This window comes from Numenius arquata, unplaced genomic scaffold, assembly GCF_964106895.1.
Source record: "Numenius arquata unplaced genomic scaffold, bNumArq3.hap1.1 HAP1_SCAFFOLD_1452, whole genome shotgun sequence".
Taxonomy (NCBI): domain Eukaryota; kingdom Metazoa; phylum Chordata; class Aves; order Charadriiformes; family Scolopacidae; genus Numenius; species Numenius arquata.
In genome coordinates this window covers 1-18,481 of record NW_027414886.1, presented here as the reverse complement: position 1 = coordinate 18,481, position 18,481 = coordinate 1, and the positions used below count along the sequence as shown (strand labels likewise).

At 56.9% G+C, this 18,481-nt stretch overlaps 1 gene segment (V, D, J or C); it reads left to right on the top strand.

Moving 5' to 3' along the window:
• Positions 1-2,850: 2,850 nt before the first annotated feature.
• LOC141478263 (Ig heavy chain C region, membrane-bound form-like) lies at positions 2,851-13,019 on the top strand (the record flags this gene model as incomplete). The annotated part of the segment is given in 6 exon segments: positions 2,851-3,150; positions 3,749-4,060; positions 4,939-5,244; positions 7,428-7,715; positions 12,442-12,756; positions 12,856-13,019. Coding segments are annotated over 6 exon segments (1,685 nt in total), but the record flags the coding sequence as incomplete, so codon positions are not given.
• Positions 13,020-18,481: the final 5,462 nt, after the last annotated feature.

Sequence of the window (18,481 nt, the reverse complement as noted above, 5' to 3'; positions counted from 1 at the left end):
TCCCATCGTCCCTAATTACTCAATTAACTAATTAATTCCCCTTTTTCCCCCTCAAAAAAACAGGTGAAATAACCCCGTTCCCGCCCGAAACCGCCTCGTCGATGCCGGAAATTGACGGAAATTGCCGAAAATTGCCGGAAATTGCCGGAAATTGCCGGATCCCCCCCCCCCTCCCCGCCTTGTATCCCCCCCCCCCCCCCCTTTTGTAAATATTCTCCATCCTTAAAAAAAAAATACAATAAAATTTCCCGATTTTACCCTTTTTCCGCGTTGTTTTTCTCCGCGATGACGCCGCGCTGGGCGGGGGGGGCTGTGTATGGCCCCCCCCCCCCCCCCCCCCCCCCGTTTTACACCCCGGGGGGAGGGGAACCCCAAAACCCCCTTTTGGAGGGGGAGGGGGAAGGATTTTTGGGGGTGTATTTGGGTGGGCGTCACGTCGGGGGGACCCGTTTTTGGGGAGGGGGGGGGGGGCCACGATGGGGCGGTTTTTGGGCCCCCCCCCCCAAAAAAGACCCCAAACGACCCCGTTTTTGGGTCGTGATGGGGTGGGGGCTCCTCGGAGACGTTTTAGGGGGGGGCCACATGCTCGTCGGTGTTGTTTTGGGGGGGGGGGCACATGCCCCTGAGAGTTGTTTTGGGGGGGGTCACGATGGGGCAGGGGCTCCTTGGAGATGTTTTTTTGGGGGGGGGCCACGATGGGGTGGAGGCTCCTAGGACTTGTTTTGGGGGGGGGCCACATGACGTTGGAAGTCGTTTTCGGGGGGGGGGGGCTGTGATGGGGCGGTGGCTCCTCGGAGATGTTTTGGGGGGGGGGGGTCACATACCCCTAGGAGTCATTTTGGGGGGGGGTCACCGTGGGGTGGGACCTCCTTGGAGATGTTTTGGGGGGGGGTCACATACCCCTAGGAGTCATTTGGGGGGGGGGTCACGGTGGGGTGGTGGCCCCTCGGACATGTTTTGGGGGGGGCCGCATACCCCTATGAGTTGTCGGGGGGGGGTGGGCTACGTACCCCTCGATGTTATTTTGGGGGGGGGGGCCACAAACCCCAAGGAGATGTTTCGGGGAGGGTCACCATGGGGGTGGGGACCTCCTTGGAGATGTTTTTGGGGGGGGCCACGATGGGGTGGAGGCTCCTAGGACTTGTTTTGGGGGGGGGGGGCACATGACGTTGGAAGTCGTTTTCGGGGGGGGGGGGCTGTGATGGGGCAGTGGCTCCTCGGAGATGTTTTGGGGGGGGGGGGGTCACATACCCCTAGGAGTCATTTTGGGGGGGTCACGGTGGGGTGGTGGCCCCTCGGACATGTTTTGGGGGGGGTCACATACCCCTAGGAGTCGTTTTGGGGGGGGTCACAGTGGGGTGGTGGCCCCTCGGACATGTTTTTGGGGGGGCCGCATACCCCTATGAGTTGTCGGGGGGGGGGGTGGGCTACGTACCCCTAGATGTTGTTTTGGGGGGGGGGGCCACAAACCCCAAGGAGATGTTTTGGGGAGGATCACCATGGGGGTGGGACCTCCTTGGAGATGTTTTTTGGGGGGGGCCACGATGGGGTGGAGGCTCCTAGGACTTGTTTTGGGGGGGGGCACATGACGTTGGAAGTCGTTTTCGGGGGGGGGGGCTGTGATGGGGCGGTGGCTCCTCGGAGATGTTTTGGGGGGGGGGGGTCACATACCCCTAGGAGTCATTTTGGGGGGGGTCACCATGGGGTGGGACCTCCTTGGAGATGTTTTGGGGGGGGTCACATACCCCTAGGAGTCGTTTTGGGGGGGGTCACCATGGGGTGGGACCTCCTTGGAGATGTTTTGGGGGGGGGTCACATACCCCTAGGAGTCGTTTTGGGGGGGTCACAGTGGGGTGGTGGCTCCTCGGACATGTTTTTGGGGGGGCCGCATACCCCTATGAGTTGTCGGGGGGGGGGTGGGCTACGTACCCCTAGATGTTATTTTGGGGGGGGGGCCACAAACCCCAAGGAGATGTTTTGGGGGGGGTCACCATGGGGGTGGGACCTCCTTGGAGATGTTTTTGGGGGGGGGCCACGATGGGGTGGAGGCTCCTAGGACTTGTTTTGGGGGGGGGGCACATGACGTTGGAAGTCGTTTTCGGGGGGGGGGGCTGTGATGGGGCGGTGGCTTCTTGGAGATGTTTTGGGGGGGGGGGGGTCACATACCCCTAGGAGTCATTTTGGGGGGGGTCACGGTGGGGTGGTGGCTCCTCGGACATGTTTTGGGGGGGGTCACATACCCCTAGGAGTCGTTTTGGGGGGGTCACAGTGGGGTGGTGGCTCCTCGGAGATGTTTTGGGGGGGCCGCATACCCCTAGGAGTCATTTTGGGGGGGGTCACCATGGGGTGGGACCTCTTTGGAGATGTTTTGGGGGGGGTCACATACCCCTAGGAATCATTTTGGGGGGGTCATGATGGGGGAGGTTGCTCCTAGAAGATGTTTTGGGGGGGGCCACAAACCCTTGGAGATATTCTGGGGGGGCCACCATGGGGTGGGACCTCCTAGAAGATGGTTTTGGGGGGGGGGGGGTCACATGACCCGAGGAGATGTTGGAGGGGGTCACGTGACCCTAGAAGTCATTTTGGGGGGGGGGGTCACGATGGGGGGGGGGGGGGCTGCTCCTAGAAGATATTTGGGGGGGGGGGGGTGGGCATGAACCCCTGGGAGATGTTCTGGTGGGGCCACCACGGGGTGGGACCTCCAGAAGATGCTTTTTGGAGGGTCACATGACCCGAGGACTACTTTGGGGGGAGGGGGGGGGGGGTTGGTTGTCCACCCCCTACCCCCCCCACCCTGACACCCCACCCACACCCCCCCCCCCCCTTTTTTTATTTCCTCTCCCCCCCAAGCTCGGGAGCAACTTCCCATGGTCTTCTGGATGGTCCCTTGTTGCGTGGAAGTGGCCAATGAGCCCCTTTTCCTCTGTTTGGCCACCAACTTCTACCCCAACGACCTGACCATCGAGTGGGAGCCACCGGTGCCCACCGCCCCGCCCCAGCTCCCTGGGCTCCGATTGGCCAAGGGCGACCAACAAGATAGCTACATCACCAGCCGAGCCCTCAAGGTCCCCAACGGTGGCCACCCCGTGACGTGCCACATCCGCCGCCATCTTTCCAACGTCCTCATCTCCAAGGTTCTTCCCAAGGACGGTAGGACATGGCAGGAGAGGGGAGTTGGGGGAAGAAGGGAGGGGGAGGGGGTTGGGGACGTGGGGTGACATCGTGGTGGCCACCCATCCCCATGTCCCTCTTGGTGGCCCTGGTGGAACCACCGTGAGTGGCCCTGTTGGGACCCCAGGGTGAAGGTGACCTCATGGTGGTGGTGACCACCCATCCCCACGTCCCTCTTGGTGGCCCTGGGGGAAGCCAGGGGTGAAGGTGACCTCGTGGTGGCCGTCCATCCTCACATCCCTCTTGGTGGCCCTGGTGGAACCACCGTGAGTGGCCCTGTTGGGACCCCAGGGTGAAGGTGACCTCGTGGTGGTGGTGACCACCCATCCCCACGTCCCTCTTGGTGGCCCTGGGGGAAGCCAGGGGTGAAGGTGACCTCGTGGTGGCCGTCCATCCTCACATCCCTCTTGGTGGCCCTGGTGGAACCACCGTGAGTGGCCCTGTTGGGACCCCAGGGTGAAGGTGACCTCGTGGTGGTGGTGACCACCCATCCCCACGTCCCTCTTGGTGGCCCTGGGGGAAGCCAGGGGTGAAGGTGACCTTGTGGTGGCCACCCATACCCACATCCCTCTTGTAGCTTGTAGGTCACGGCCGGAACCATCTCAGGTTCAGGTGGTCCTGGTGGAACCTCGATGTGAAGATGGTGGTGATGAGGTAGATCTGGAGCTTGTCTGCATCTTCTGGAGCTCCACGGTGGAGAAGACCAAGGTGTCCTGGCTGCTGAACGGGGAGGAGATACCACGTCCCACCCCCACCAGTGGGGTGGACGGTGGGAGGAGCTCGTTGAATATCAAGAAGTCCAGTTGGGACAAAGGGGACATCTACACCTGCAAGGTGACCCCATCGGGGGGAGGGAATGTGGTGATGAGGAACACCAGCAAGTGCATGGGTAAGGGGTGGGGTGGGGTTGGGGATGGTTGGGGCGGTGGGATGGGTGGACAGAAGGTTGGTTGGGGTCTACAGAGATGGAGGAATGGATGGAGGGATGGACAACTGGGATGGATGGGTGGTAGGATGGCTGAGGAGAAGGTTGGTTGAGGTCTCCGGAGATGGTTGGATGGTGGGACGATGGACAGAAGGTTGGTTGGGGTCTACAGAGATGGAGGAATGGATGGAGGGATGGACAACTGGGATGGATGGGTGGTAGGATGGCTGAGGAGAAGGTTGGTTGAGGTCTCCGGAGATGGTTGGATGGTGGGACGATGGACAGAAGGTTGGTTGGGGTCTACAGAGATGGAGGAATGGATGGAGGGATGGACAACTGGGATGGATGGGTGGTAGGATGGCTGAGGAGAAGGTTGGTTGAGGTCTCCGGAGATGGTTGGATGGTGGGACGATGGACAGAAGGTTGGTTGGGGTCTACAGAGATGGAGGAATGGATGGAGGGATGGACAACTGGGATGGATGGGTGGTAGGATGGCTGAGGAGAAGGTTGGTTGAGGTCTCCGGAGATGGTTGGATGGTGGGACGATGGACAGAAGGTTGGTTGGGGTCTACAGAGATGGAGGAATGGATGGAGGGATGGACAACTGGGATGGATGGGTGGTAGGATGGCTGAGGAGAAGGTTGGTTGAGGTCTCCAGAGATGGATGGGTTGGTGGATGGATGGATGGATGGATGGATGGATGGATGGATGGAGAAACATCAGATGATGGACGGTTGGATGAGGAGATACAAGACCCCGCTGGCCGGATGGAGCCCCCACGAATGTACCCCACAGATGCTCACCACCCAAGGTGGACCTTCTCACCTTCTCTCTCCTCACAGCCTGTTGGGGGGCCACCGTTCCCCCCAACCTCTTCGTCACCCAACCTTCCTACGCCGACCTCCTGGCCAGCCCGGCCACGGCCAACTGCCTTCTCCTGGGGTGGCAACTCCAGGGGGCCACCCTCTCCTGGGAGGGGGAGCCCCTGGGGACCCCGGAATTCACCCATTACCCCAACGGCACCCAAAGACTTCTCCTCACCCGCTTCGTCTCCCTGGACCAGTGGGTGGCCGGCCACACCCTCAGGTGCCAGGCCACCGTCCCCTGTCACCGCCCCCTTGACCAGAAGCTCAAACTGGGACCCAACAGTGAGTTGAGGGGGGGGATAAGAGGGGGTCATACTGGGACGTACTGGGCTGTACTGGGCCATATGGGACCGTACTGGGCTGTACTGGGTTGTACTGGTTTGTACTGATCCATATGGGACCATACTGGGCTGTACTGGCCTGTACTGGGCTGTACTGGTTTGTACTGATCCATATGGGACCATACTGGGCTGTACTGGGCTGTACTGGGCTGTACTGGTCCATATGGGACCATACTGGGCTGTACTGGCCTGTACTGGGCTGTACTGGTCCATATGGGACCATACTGGGCTGTACTGGCCTGTACTGGTTTGTACTGGTTTGTACTGGTCCATATGGGACCATACTGGGCTGTACTGGGATGTACTGGGCCATATGGGACCATACTGGGCTGTACTGGCCTGTACTGGGCTGTACTGGTCCATATGGGACCATACTGGGCTGTACTGGCCTGTACTGGTTTGTACTGGTTTGTACTGGTCCATATGGGACCATACTGGGCTGTACTGGGATGTACTGGGCCATATGGGACCATACTGGGCTGTACTGGGCTGTACTGGGCTGTACTGGTCCATATGGGGCCATACTGGGCTGTACTGGGACGTACTGGGACGTACTGGGATGTACTGGGCCATATGGGACCATACTGGCCTGTACTGGCCTGTACTGGGCTGTACTGGGCCACATGGGACCATACTGGGCTGTACTGGGCTGTACTGGGACGTACTGGGACGTACTGGGATGTACTGGTCCATATGGGACCATACTGGGCTGTACTGGCCTGTACTGGGCTGTACTGGTCCATATGGGACCATACTGGGCTGTACTGGCCTGTACTGGGCTGTACTGGTTTGTACTGGGCCATATGGGACCATACTGGGCTGTACTGGGCTGTACTGGGCTGTACTGGGCCATATGGGACCATACTGGGCTGTACTGGGCTGTACTGGGCTGTACTGGTTTGTACTGGGCCATATGGGACCATACTGGGCTGTACTGGGCTGTACTGGTTTGTACTGGTCCATATGGGACCATACTGGGCTGTACTGGGCTGTACTGGGCTATAGGGGGCTCTATGGGGCTGTACTGGCCTGTACTGGCCTGTACTGGCCTGTACTGGCCTATAGGGGGCTGTACTGGGCTGTACTGGGCTATAGGGGGCCACACGGGCCTGCGTGGGGCTATATGGGGTTACCAGGGACCTATAGGGTTGGCCAAGGCCCATATGGGGCCACCAGGTCCATATGGGGCCACCAGGAACCTATGGGGCCACTAGGTCCATATGGGGCCACCAGGGGACCTATAGGTTGGCCAAGGCCCATATGGGGCCACCAGGAACCTATGGGGCCGCCAGGTCCATGTGGGGTCACCAGGGGACCTATAGATTGGCCAAGGCTCATATGGGGCCACCAATGTCCATATGGGGCCACCAGGGGACCTATAGGTTGACCAAGGCCCATATGGGGCCACCAGGAACCTATGGGGCCAGCAGGTCCATATGGGGCCACCAGGAACCTATGGGGCCACTAGGTCCATATGGGGCCACCAAGTCCATATGGGGCCACCAGGGGACCTATAGGTTGACCAAGGCCCATATGGGGCCACCAGGAACCTATGGGGCCGCCAGGTCCATGTGGGGTCACCAGGGGACCTATAGGTTGACCAAGGCCCATATGGGGCCACCAATGTCCATGTGGGGCCACCAATGTCCATATGGGGCCACCAGGAACCTATGGGGCCACCAGGTCTATATGGGGTCACCAGGGGACCTATAGGTTGACCAAGGCCCATATGGGGCCACCAGGAACCTATGGGGCCACCAGGTTCATATGGGGCCACCAGGAACCTATGGGGCAACCAGGCCCATATGAGGCCACCAGGGGACCTATGGGGCCACCAGGAACCTATGGGGCCACCAAGGTCCATATGGTGCCACCAGGAACCTATGGGGCCACCAGGCCCATATGAGGCCACCAGGGGACCTATGGGGCCACCAGGAACCTATGGGGCCACCAAGGTCCATATGGTGCCACCAGGAACCTATGGGGCCACCAAGGTCCATATGGTGCCACCAGGTCCATATAAGGTCACCAGGGCCCTATGGGGCCACCAGGACCCTATGGGGCCCCCACCTGGACCCACACCTCAAGGTGCCACCCCCACCTTCTCCTCCTCCTGCCCCACAGGTGACGTCCTCTGGAAGCCCCCCAAGGCCACCGTCACCCGTGTCCCCCCAGGGGCCACCGGTGGGGGGTGGCTCCTCTTCTGTCACGTCACCGACTTCGCCCCCCAGGACCTCGTCATCCATTGGACGGGGGGGCGGGACCTCCAAGCCCGGGCCCAGGAGGGACCAATCAGAGGCCAGAAGATCTTCTCCACCTTCAACCTCCTCCAATTGGAGGAGAAGGAAGGGGAGGGGCGGGACTACGCATGCGTGGTCAGGCACCCTGCCCTGGAGGGACCACTGGTGGCCAGTAAGTGACCACCAGTAAGGACCAGTTTGGGGGGGGGTGGGAGGTGCTGGGGGAGGAGTTTCTCACCATGAGACCCCCCCCATTGATGGACAACTTGGGGGGCGGGGGCTTGGTTTTAGGGGGTCTGATGGGGGGGGCATCTCCAGGGGGTTGAGGTTCCACCATGGGTGAGGTCCCACCCCCATGATTTCTACTTGGGGGTCACCAAGAACCTCCCCCAGATGCTCCTTTGGGGTCCTTCTCCTGCCCCCCAAGTGGTGGCATCTCCAGGGGGTTGAGGTTCCACCATGGGTGAGGTCCTACCCCCATGATTTCTACTTGGGGGGCAGCAGGAACCTCCCCCAGATGCTCCTTTGGGGTCCTTCTCCTGCCCCCCAAGTGGTGGCATCTCCAGGGGGTTGAGGTTCCACCATGGCTGAGGTCCCACCCCCATGATTTCTACTTGGGGGTCACCAAGAACCTCCCCCAGATGCTCCTTTGGGGTCCTTCTCCTGCCCCCCAAGTGGTGGCATCTCCAGGGGGTTGAGGTTCCACCATGGGTGAGGTCCCACCCCCATGATTTCTACTTGGGGGGCAGCAGGAACCCCCCCTCAGATGTTCTTCTTCTGCCCCCCAAGTGGTGGCATCTCCAGGGGGTTGAGGTTCCACCATGGGTGAGGTCCCACCCCCATGATTTCTACTTGGGGGGCAGCAGGAACCCCCCCTCAGATGTTCTTCTTCTGCCCCCCAAGTGGTGGCATCTCCAGGGGGTTGAGGTTCCACCATGGGTGAGGTCCCACCCCCATGATTTCTACTTGGGGGTCACCAAGAACCTCCCCCAGATGCTCCTTTGGGGTCCTTCTCCTGCCCCCCAAGTGGTGGCATCTCCAGGGGGTTGAAGTGAAGCCCCCCACCACCACGATTTCTACTTGGGGGTCACCAAGAACCCCCCTGAGATGCTCCTTTGGGGTCCTTCTCCTGCCCCCCAAGTGGTGGCATCTCCAGGGGGTTGAGGTTCCACCATGGGTGAGGTCCCACCCCCATGATTTCTACTTGGGGGTCACCAAGAACCTCCCCCAGATGCTCCTTTGGGGTCCTTCTCCTGCCCCCCAAGTGGTGGCATCTCCAGGGGGTTGAGGTTCCACCATGGGTGAGGTCCCACCCCCATGATTTCTACTTGGGGGGCAGCAGGAACCTCCCCCAGATGCTCCTTTGGGGTCCTTCTCCTGCCCCCCAAGTGGTGGCATCTCCAGGGGGTTGAAGTGAAGCCCCCCACCCCCATGATTTCTACTTGGGGGTCACCAAGAACCTCCCCCAGATGCTCCTTTGGGGTCCTTCTCCTGCCCCCCAAGTGGTGGCATCTCCAGGGGGTTGAGGTTCCACCATGGGTGAGGTCCCACCCCCATGATTTCTACTTGGGGGGCAGCAGGAACCCCCACCAGATGCCTTTTTGGGGTCCTTCTTCTGCCCCCCAAGTGGTGGCATCTCCAGGGGGTTGAGGTTCCACCATGGGTGAGGTCCCACCCCCATGATTTCTACTTGGGGGGCAGCAGGAACCCCCCCTCAGATGTTCTTCTTCTGCCCCCCAAGTGGTGGCATCTCCAGGGGGTTGAGGTTCCACCATGGGTGAGGTCCCACCCCCATGATTTCTACTTGGGGGTCACCAAGAACCTCCCCCAGATGCTCCTTTGGGGTCCTTCTCCTGCCCCCCAAGTGGTGGCATCTCCAGGGGGTTGAGGTTCCACCATGGGTGAGGTCCCACCCCCATGATTTCTACTTGGGGGGCAGCAGGAACCCCCCCCCAGATGCTCCTTTGGGGTCCTTCTCCCGCCCCCCAAGTGGTGGCATCTCCAGGGGGTTGAGGTTCCACCATGGGTGAGGTCCCACCCCCATGATTTCTACTTGGGGGGCAGCAGGAACCCCCCCTCAGATGTTCTTCTCCTGCCCCCCAAGTGGTGGCATCTCCAGGGGGTTGAGGTTCCACCATGGGTGAGGTCCCACCCCCATGATTTCTACTTGGGGGGCAGCAGGAACCCCCACCAGATGCCTTTTTGGGGTCCTTCTCCTGCCCCCCAAGTGGTGGCATCTCCAGGGGGTTGAAGTGAAGCCCCCCACCACCACGATTTCTACTTGGGGGGCACCAAGAACCTCCCCCAGATGCTCCTTTGGGGTCCTTCTCCTGCCCCCCAAGTGGTGGCATCTCCAGGGGGTTGAGGTTCCACCATGGGTGAGGTCCCACCCCCATGATTTCTACTTGGGGGGCAGCAGGAACCCCCACCAGATGCCTTTTTGGGGTCCTTCTCCTGCCCCCTAAGTGGTAGCATCTCCAGGGGGTTGAGGTTCCACCATGGGTGAGGTCCCACCCCCATGATTTCTACTTGGGGGGCAGCAGGAACCCCCATCAGATGCCTTTTTGGGGTCCTTCTCCTGCCCCCCAAGTGGTGGCATCTCCAGGGGGTTGAGGTTCCACCATGGGTGAGGTCCCACCCCCATGATTTCTACTTGGGGGGCAGCAGGAACCCCCACCAGATGCCTTTTTGGGGTCCTTCTTCTGCCCCCCAAGTGGTGGCATCTCCAGGGGGTTGAGGTTCCACCATGGGTGAGGTCCCACCCCCACGATTTCTACTTGGGGGGCAGCAGGAACCCCCCCTCAGATGTTCTTCTTCTGCCCCCCAAGTGGTGGCATCTCCAGGGGGTTGAGGTTCCACCATGGGTGAGGTCCCACCCCCATGATTTCTACTTGGGGGGCACCAAGAACCTCCCCCAGATGCTCCTTTGGGGTCCTTCTCCTGCCCCCCAAGTGGTGGCATCTCCAGGGGGTTGAGGTTCCACCATGGGTGAGGTCCCACCCCCATGATTTCTACTTGGGGGGCAGCAGGAACCCCCACCAGATGCCTTTTTGGGGTCCTTCTCCTGCCCCCCAAGTGGTGGCATCTCCAGGGGGTTGAGGTTCCACCATGGGTGAGGTCCCACCCCCATGATTTCTACTTGGGGGTCACCAAGAACCTCCCCCAGATGCTCCTTTGGGGTCCTTCTCCTGCCCCCCAAGTGGTGGCATCTCCAGGGGGTTGAAGTGAAGCCCCCCACCACCACGATTTCTACTTGGGGGTCACCAAGAACCCCCCTGAGATGCTCCTTTTGGGGTCCTTCTCCTGCCCCCCAAGTGGTGGCATCTCCAGGGGGTTGAGGACCACCCCCCCCCAAGAAGGTTCATCTTCACACCCCCCCCACCCCCCCACCCCCCACTTTTTCCAGGTTCCCCCCCCCCGGACCCCCCAACCCCTGAGACCCCGGAGAAGTCCTCCCCACACCCCGGTGAGCTACTTGGGGGGCAAGGGGGACGACTGGGGGGGCTACTGGAGGGGACAGGGGGCAACCGGGGGGGCTACTGGGAGGGATGGGGGGCAACTGGGGGGGCAAGGGGGACGACTGGGGGGGCTACTGGAGGGGACAGGGGGCAACCGGGGGGGCTACTGGGAGGGATGGGGGGCAACTTGGGGGGCTACTGGAGGGGACAGGGGGTAACCGGGGGGGCTACTGGAGGCGACAGGGGGCAACTGGGGGGGCTACTGGGGGGAAGGTGGGTGACTGGGGGGGGTGACTGTTTAGTAGCCCCATGGAGAGCTTAGTAGCCCCACTGCGAGCTTAGTAGCCCCATGGAGAGCTTAGTAGCCCCATGGTGAGCTTAGTAGCCCCACTGCGAGCTTAGTAGCCCCATGGAGAGCTTAGTAGCCCCACGGCAAGCTTAGTAGCCCCATGGAGAGCTTAGTAGCCCCACGGTGAGCTTAGTAGCCCCATGGAGAGCTTAGTAGCCCCATGGTGAGCTTAGTAGCCCCACTGCGAGCTTAGTAGCCCCATGGAGAGCTTAGTAGCCCCACGGCAAGCTTAGTAGCCCCATGGAGAGCTTAGTAGCCCCACGGCAAGCTTAGTAGCCCCATGGAGAGCTTAGTAGCCCCATGGAGAGCTTAGTAGCCCCATGGTGAGCTTAGTAGCCCCACTGCGAGCTTAGTAGCCCCATGGAGAGCTTAGTAGCCCCACGGCAAGCTTAGTAGCCCCATGGAGAGCTTAGTAGCCCCATGGTGAGCTTAGTAGCCCCACTGCGAGCTTAGTAGCCCCATGGAGAGCTTAGTAGCCCCACGGCAAGCTTAGTAGCCCCATGGAGAGCTTAGTAGCCCCACGGTGAGCTTAGTAGCCCCACTGTGAGCTTAGTAGCCCCATGGAGAGCTTAGTAGCCCCACGGCAAGCTTAGTAGCCCCATGGAGAGCTTAGTAGCCCCATGGTGAGCTTAGTAGCCCCACTGCGAGCTTAGCAGCCCCACGGCAAGCTTAGTAGCCCCATGGAGAGCTTAGTAGCCCCATGGAGAGCTTAGTAGCCCCACTGCGAGCTTAGTAGCCCCATGGAGAGCTTAGTAGCCCCACTGCGAGCTTAGTAGTCCCACGTGAGCTTAGTAGTCCCACGCGAGCTTAGTAGCCCCCCGGCAAGCTTTGACACCCCATGGTGAGTTTAGTAGCCCCATGGTGAGCTCAGTAGCCCCACATGAGTTCGGTAGCTCCACGCGAGCTTAGTAGCCCCATGGCAAGCTTGGTAGCCCCATGGTGAGCTTAGTAGTCCCACGGAGAGTTTGGTAACCCCATACAAGCTTAGTAGCCCCAAGGCAAGCTGAGTAGCCTCACACAAGCTTAGTAGCCCCGTGGCAAGCTTACTAGCCCCCTGGCAAGCTCTGACCCTGTCCTCCCACCCCCCACAGGCCCCGTGAAGCCCCCCAGCCTCCACCTCCTGCCCACTAGCCCCGAGGAGGCCTGCAGTGGCCACGACTTCACCCTCCTCTGCCTGGTGAAGGACTTCTACCCCCCGGCCATCACCGTCTGGTGGCAACGGGGCCACCAAGCCCCAGAACCGGCTATTGAAGGGGCCACCTGCGACCACCTGACCCGACACTGCTCCCTGGTGGCCACCTTGGAGGTGCCGTGGGGCGAGTGGGTGGGGGGCACCCCCTACGCCTGTGTGGTTGCCCACGTCTCCGCCGACGAGCCCACGGAGAAGAGAGTGGCCATCGAGGCTGGTAGGGTGGCCACCGAGGGGCGGTGGGGGCTCGTTAAGGGGGTGGGGGGCTAATTAGAGGGGGCGGGGTTAATTAGTTGCCACCCCCCTCCCCCAACAGATCCCTGGGGTTGCACCGGGCTACGGTTGGTGCCCTGTGGCTTGTTGGGGGAGGGAGAGGACCTGGAGCCCGAAGAGGACGGTAGCCCCTGGACCACCATCTCCACCTTCGTGGTCCTCTTCCTCCTCCTACTCTTCTACAGCGGCATCGTCACCTTCATCAAGGTAGCCCCATGGGAGGGTGGCGTTGCCCATTTTGGGGTTGGGTTGCCCATTCCTGGGGTTGGTTGCCCATTTTGGGGTCAAGTTGCTCAGTTTGGGGTTTGGTTGCCCGGTTTGTGGTTGGGTTGCCCAGTTCTTGGGGTTGGGTTGCCCAGTTTTGGGGTTTGGTTGCCCATTCCTGGCTTCAGTTGCCCATTCCTGCCTTCAGTTGCCCAGTTTCGGGGTTGGGTCAATGAGTTTTGGGGTTGGTTTGCCCATTCTTGGGGTTGGTTGCCCAGTTTAGGGTTTGGTTGCCCATTCCTGTCTTTGGTTGCCCATTCCTGGCGTTGGGGTTGCCCATTTTGGGGATTGGTTGCCCAGTTTGGGGTTGGGTTGCCCATTCTGGGGTTGGGTTGCCCATTCCTGTCTTTGGTTGCCCATTCCTGGGGTTGGGGTTGCCCATTTTGGGGTTGGGTTGCCCATTCTGGGGTTGGGTTGCCCATTCCTGTCTTTGGTTGCCCATTCCTGGGGTTGGGGTTGCCCATTTTGGGGACTGGTTGCCCAGTTTGGGATTGGGTTGCCCATTCCTGGGGTTGGGTTGCCCATTCCTGGCTTGGGTTGCCCATTCCTAGTTTGGTTGCCCAGTTTGGGGTCAGGTTGCCCAGTTTTGGGGTTGGGTTGCCCATTCCTGGCTTTGGTTGCCCATTTTGGGGATTGGTTGCCCAGTTTGGGGTTGGGTTGCCCATTCTGGGGTTGGGTTGCCCATTCCTGGCTTTGGTTGCCCATTCCTGGGGTTGGGGTTGCCCATTTTGGGGTTGGGTTGCCCATTCCTGGCTTTGGTTGCCCATTCCTAGTTTGGTTGCCCAGTTTGGGGTCAGGTTGCCCAGTTTTGGGGTTGGGTTGCCCATTCCTGGCTTTGGTTGCCCATTTTGGGGATTGGTTGCCCAGTTTGGGGTTGGGTTGCCCATTCTGGGGTTGGGTTGCCCATTCCTGGCTTTGGTTGCCCATTCCTGGGGTTGGGGTTGCCCATTTTGGGGTTGGGTTGCCCATTCCTGGGGTTGGGTTGCCCATTCCTGGCTTTGGTTGCCCATTCCTGGGGTTGGGGTTGCCCATTTTGGGGTTGGGTTGCCCATTCTGGGGTTGGGTTGCCCATTCCTGGCTTTGGTTGCCCATTCCTAGTTTGGTTGCCCAGTTTGGGGTCAGGTTGCCCAATTTGGGGTCAAGTTGCCCATTCCTGGCTTTGGTTGTCCAGTTCTGGGGTTGGGCCAATGGGTTTTGGGGTTGGGTTGCCCTTTCTTGGGGGTTGGTTGCCCATTCCTGGGGTTGAATTGCCCATTCCTGGGGTTGGGTTGCCCATTCTTGGGGTTGGGTTGCCCAGTTCTGGGGTTGGGTTGCCCATTCCTGGCTTCGGTTGCCCAGTTTCGGGGTTGGGTCAATGGGTTTTGGGTTTGGCTTGCCCATTCTTGGGGTTGGTTGCCTATTCTGGGGTTGGGTTGCCCATTCCTGGCTTTCGTTGCCCAGTTTGGGGTCAGGTTGCCCATTCCTGTCTTTGGTTGCCCATTCCTGGGGTTGGGTTGCCCAGTTTTGGGGTTGGGTCAATGGGTTTTGGGGTTGGGTTGCCCATTCTTGGGATTGGGTTGCCCATTCTGGGGTCAGGTTGCCCAGTTTGGGGGTTTGGTTGCTCAGTTTGGGGGTTTGGTTGCCCATTCTGGGGTCAAGTTGCCCAGTTTGGGCTTTGGTTGCCCAGTTTGGGGGTTTGGTTGCCCAGTTTGGGGTCAGGTTGCCCAGTTTGGGGGTTTGGTTGCCCAGTTTGGGGTCTGATTGCCCAGTTTGGGGTCAGGTTGCCCAGTTTGGGGTCTGATTGCCCAGTTTGGGGGTTTGGTTGCCCAGTTTGGGGTCAGGTTGCCCAGTTTGGGGGTCAAGTTGCCCAGTTTGGGCTTTGGTTGCCCAGTTTGGGGGTTTGATTGCCCAGTTTGGGCTTTGGTTGCCCAGTTTGGGGTCAAGTTGCCCAGTTTGGGGTCAAGTTGCCCAGTTTGGGGTCAGGTTGCCCAGTTTGGGGGTTTGGTTGCCCAGTTTGGGGTCAGGTTGCCCAGTTTGGGGTCTGATTGCCCAGTTTGGGGTCAGGTTGCCCACTTTGGGGGTTTGGTTGCCCACTTTGGGGGTTTGGTTGCCCACCCCCCCCTTCCTCTTTCCCCTCCCCCCCAGGTGAAATAACGCCCCTCCCCCCCCCGGGGGCCGAAGAAACGTCGGAAAACACCAAAATCGGGAGAAAACCACCCAAAAAAGGGCTCAAATTAATAAAAACCCCTCGTTTTTCCTTATTTTCGCCGCGTATTATTTCTTATGGGAAAAGAGATGGGCATTTTGGGGTAAAAAAGGGCCATTTGGGGTCATTTCTTGTCATTTTTTTACTTTTCTCCTGGTTTTTTCCCATTTTCCCCTGGTTTTTTTCCATTGAAAGGAAACGGCCATTTTGGGGTGAAAAACATCCATTTTGGGTCATTTCTTGTCCCTTTTTTTACCTTTCCCTTTTTTCCCTCAATTTCCCTCATTTTTTTCCTCCTGGGAAAGGAAAGGGCCATTTTGGGTCAAAAAACAGCCATTTTGGGTCATTTCTTGTCCCTTTTTTTACCTTTCCCTTTTTTCCCTCAATTTCCCTCATTTTTTTCCTCACGGGAAAGAAAACGGCCATTTTGGGTCAAAAACCAGCCATTTTGGGTCATTTCTTGTCATTTTTTTACTTTTCTCCTGGTTTTTTCCCATTTTCCCCTGGTTTTTTTTCCACTGAAACGGCCATTTTGGGGTGAAAAACATCCATTTTGGGTCATTTCTTGTCCCTTTTTTTACCTTTCCCCTTTTTCCCTCAATTTCCCTCATTTTTTTCCTCCCGGGAAAGAAAACGGCCATTTTGGGTCAAAAACCAGCCACTTTGGGTCATTTCTTGTCATTTTTTTACTTTTCTCCTGGTTTTTTCCCATTTTCCCCCCATTTTTTTCCATTGAAAGGAAACGGCCATTTTGGGTCAAAAAACAGCCATTTTGGGTCATTTCTTGTCATTTTTTTACTTTTCTCCAGTTTTTTTCCCATTTTCCCCTGGTTTTTTTCCACTGAAAGGAAACGGCCATTTTGGGGTGAAAAACATCCATTTTGGGTCATTTCCTGTCCCTTTTTTTACCTTTCCCTTTTTTCCCTCAATTTCCCTCATTTTTTTCCTCCTGGGAAAGAAAACGGCCATTTTGGGTCAAAAAAGTGCCATTTTGGGTCATTTCTTGTCATTTTTTTACTTTTCTCCTGTTTTTTTCCCATTTTCCCCTGGTTTTTTTCCATTGAGAGGAAACGGCCATTTTGGGTCAAAAAACAGCCATTTTGGGTCATTTCTTGTCATTTTTTTACTTTTCTCCAGTTTTTTTCCCATTTTCCCCTGGTTTTTTTCCACTGAAAGGAAATGGCCATTTTGGGGTGAAAAACATCCATTTTGGGTCATTTCCTGTCCCTTTTTTTACCTTTCCCTTTTTTCCCTCAATTTCCCTCATTTTTTTCCTCCTGGGAAAGAAAACGGCCATTTTGGGTCAAAAAAGTGCCATTTTGGGTCATTTCTTGTCATTTTTTTACTTTTCTCCAGTTTTTTTCCCATTTTCCCCTGTTTTTTTTCCATTGAAAGGAAACGGCCATTTTGGGTCAAAACCCATCCATTTTGGGTCATTTCTTGTCCCTTTTTTAACTTTTCTCCTTTTTTTTCCCCCATTTTCCCCCCATTTTTTTCCCCATGGGGAAGAGCTTGGGTATTTTGGGGTAAAAAAGGGCCATTTTGGGTCATTTCTTGTCATTTTTTTACTTTTCTCCAGTTTTTTTCCCATTTTCCCCTGGTTTTTTTCCATTGAAAGGAAACGGCCATTTTGGGTCAAAAAACAGCCATTTGGGGTCAATTCTTGTCATTTTTTTACTTTTCTCCAGTTTTTTTCCCATTTTCCCCTGTTTTTTTTCCACTGAAAGGAAACGGCCATTTTGGGGTGAAAAACATCCATTTTGGGTCATTTCTTGTCCCTTTTTTAACTTTTCTCCTTTTTTTTCCCCCATTTTCCCCCCATTTTTTTCCCCATGGGAAAGAGCTTGGGTATTTTGGGGTGAAAACCAGCCATTTTGGGTCAATTCTTGTCATTTTTTTACTTTTCTCCAGTTTTTTTCCCATTTTCCCCTGGATTTTTTCCACTGAAAGGAAACGGCCATTTTGGGGTGAAAAACATCCATTTTGGGTCATTTCTTGTCCCTTTTTTTACCTTTCCCCTTTTTCCCTCAATTTCCCTCATTTTTTTCCTCCCGGGAAAGGGCCATTTTGGGTCAAAAAACAGCCATTTTGGATCATTTCTCGGCTCTTTTTTTACCTTTCCCTTTTTTCCCTCAATTTCCCTCATTTTTTTCCTCCCGGGAAAGGAAAAGGCCATTTTGGGTCAAAAAAGTGCCATTTTGGGTCAATTCTTGTCATTTTTTTACTTTTCTCCAGTTTTTTTCCCATTTTCCCTGGTTTTTTTTTCCACTGAAAGGAAACGGCCATTTTGGGTCAAAACCCATCCATTTTGGGTCATTTCTTGTCCCTTTTTTAACTTTTCTCCTGTTTTTTCCCCCATTTTCCCCCATTTTTTTCCCCATGAGAAAGAGCTTGGGTATTTTGGGGTGAAAACCAGCCATTTTGGGTCAATTCTTGTCATTTTTTTACTTTTCTCCAGTTTTTTTTCCCATTTTCCCCTGGTTTTTTTCCACTGAAAGGAAACGGCCATTTTGGGGTGAAAAACATCCATTTTGGATCATTTCTCGGCTCTTTTTTTACCTTTCCCTTTTTTTCCTCTTTTTCCCTCATTTTTTTCCCCCCCTGGGAAAGAAAACGGCCATTTTGGGTCAAAAAAGTGCCATTTTGGGTCATTTCTTATCATTTTTTTACTTTTCTCCTGTTTTTTCTCATTTTCCCCCCCTTTTTTTTTTTTCCTCCCGAGAAAGAAAGCAGCTGTTTGGGGTGAAAAACAGCCATTTTGGGTCATTTCTCGGCTCTTTTTTTACCTTTCCCTTTTTTTTCTTCTTTTTCCCTCATTTTTTTTTCCTCCCGGGAAAGAAAACGGCCATTTTTGGGTCAAAAACTGGCCATTTTGGGTCATTTCTCGGCACTTTTTTCACCTTTCCCTTTTTTTCCCTCTTTTTCCCTCATTTTTTTTTTTCCTCCCGGGAAAGAATTTGAGCATTTTGGGGTGAAAATTACCCATTATGGGCTTTTTTTTGGGTCATTTTCCCCATTTCCCTCGGTTTTTGGGGTGGGGTTTTTTTTTTCCCACGGAAAGGCCGGGGCCGTTTTTGGGTCGAAAACCGACCGTTTTGGGTCATTTCCCCGATGAGTCAGAGGGAAAATCGAGGCCTCGAAAAACAGGATGCACCTGCCCCTCCCCCCCCCCCGCGGCCGGATGTTCCCACGGGGGGGGAGGGGGGGTCCCACCACCGTC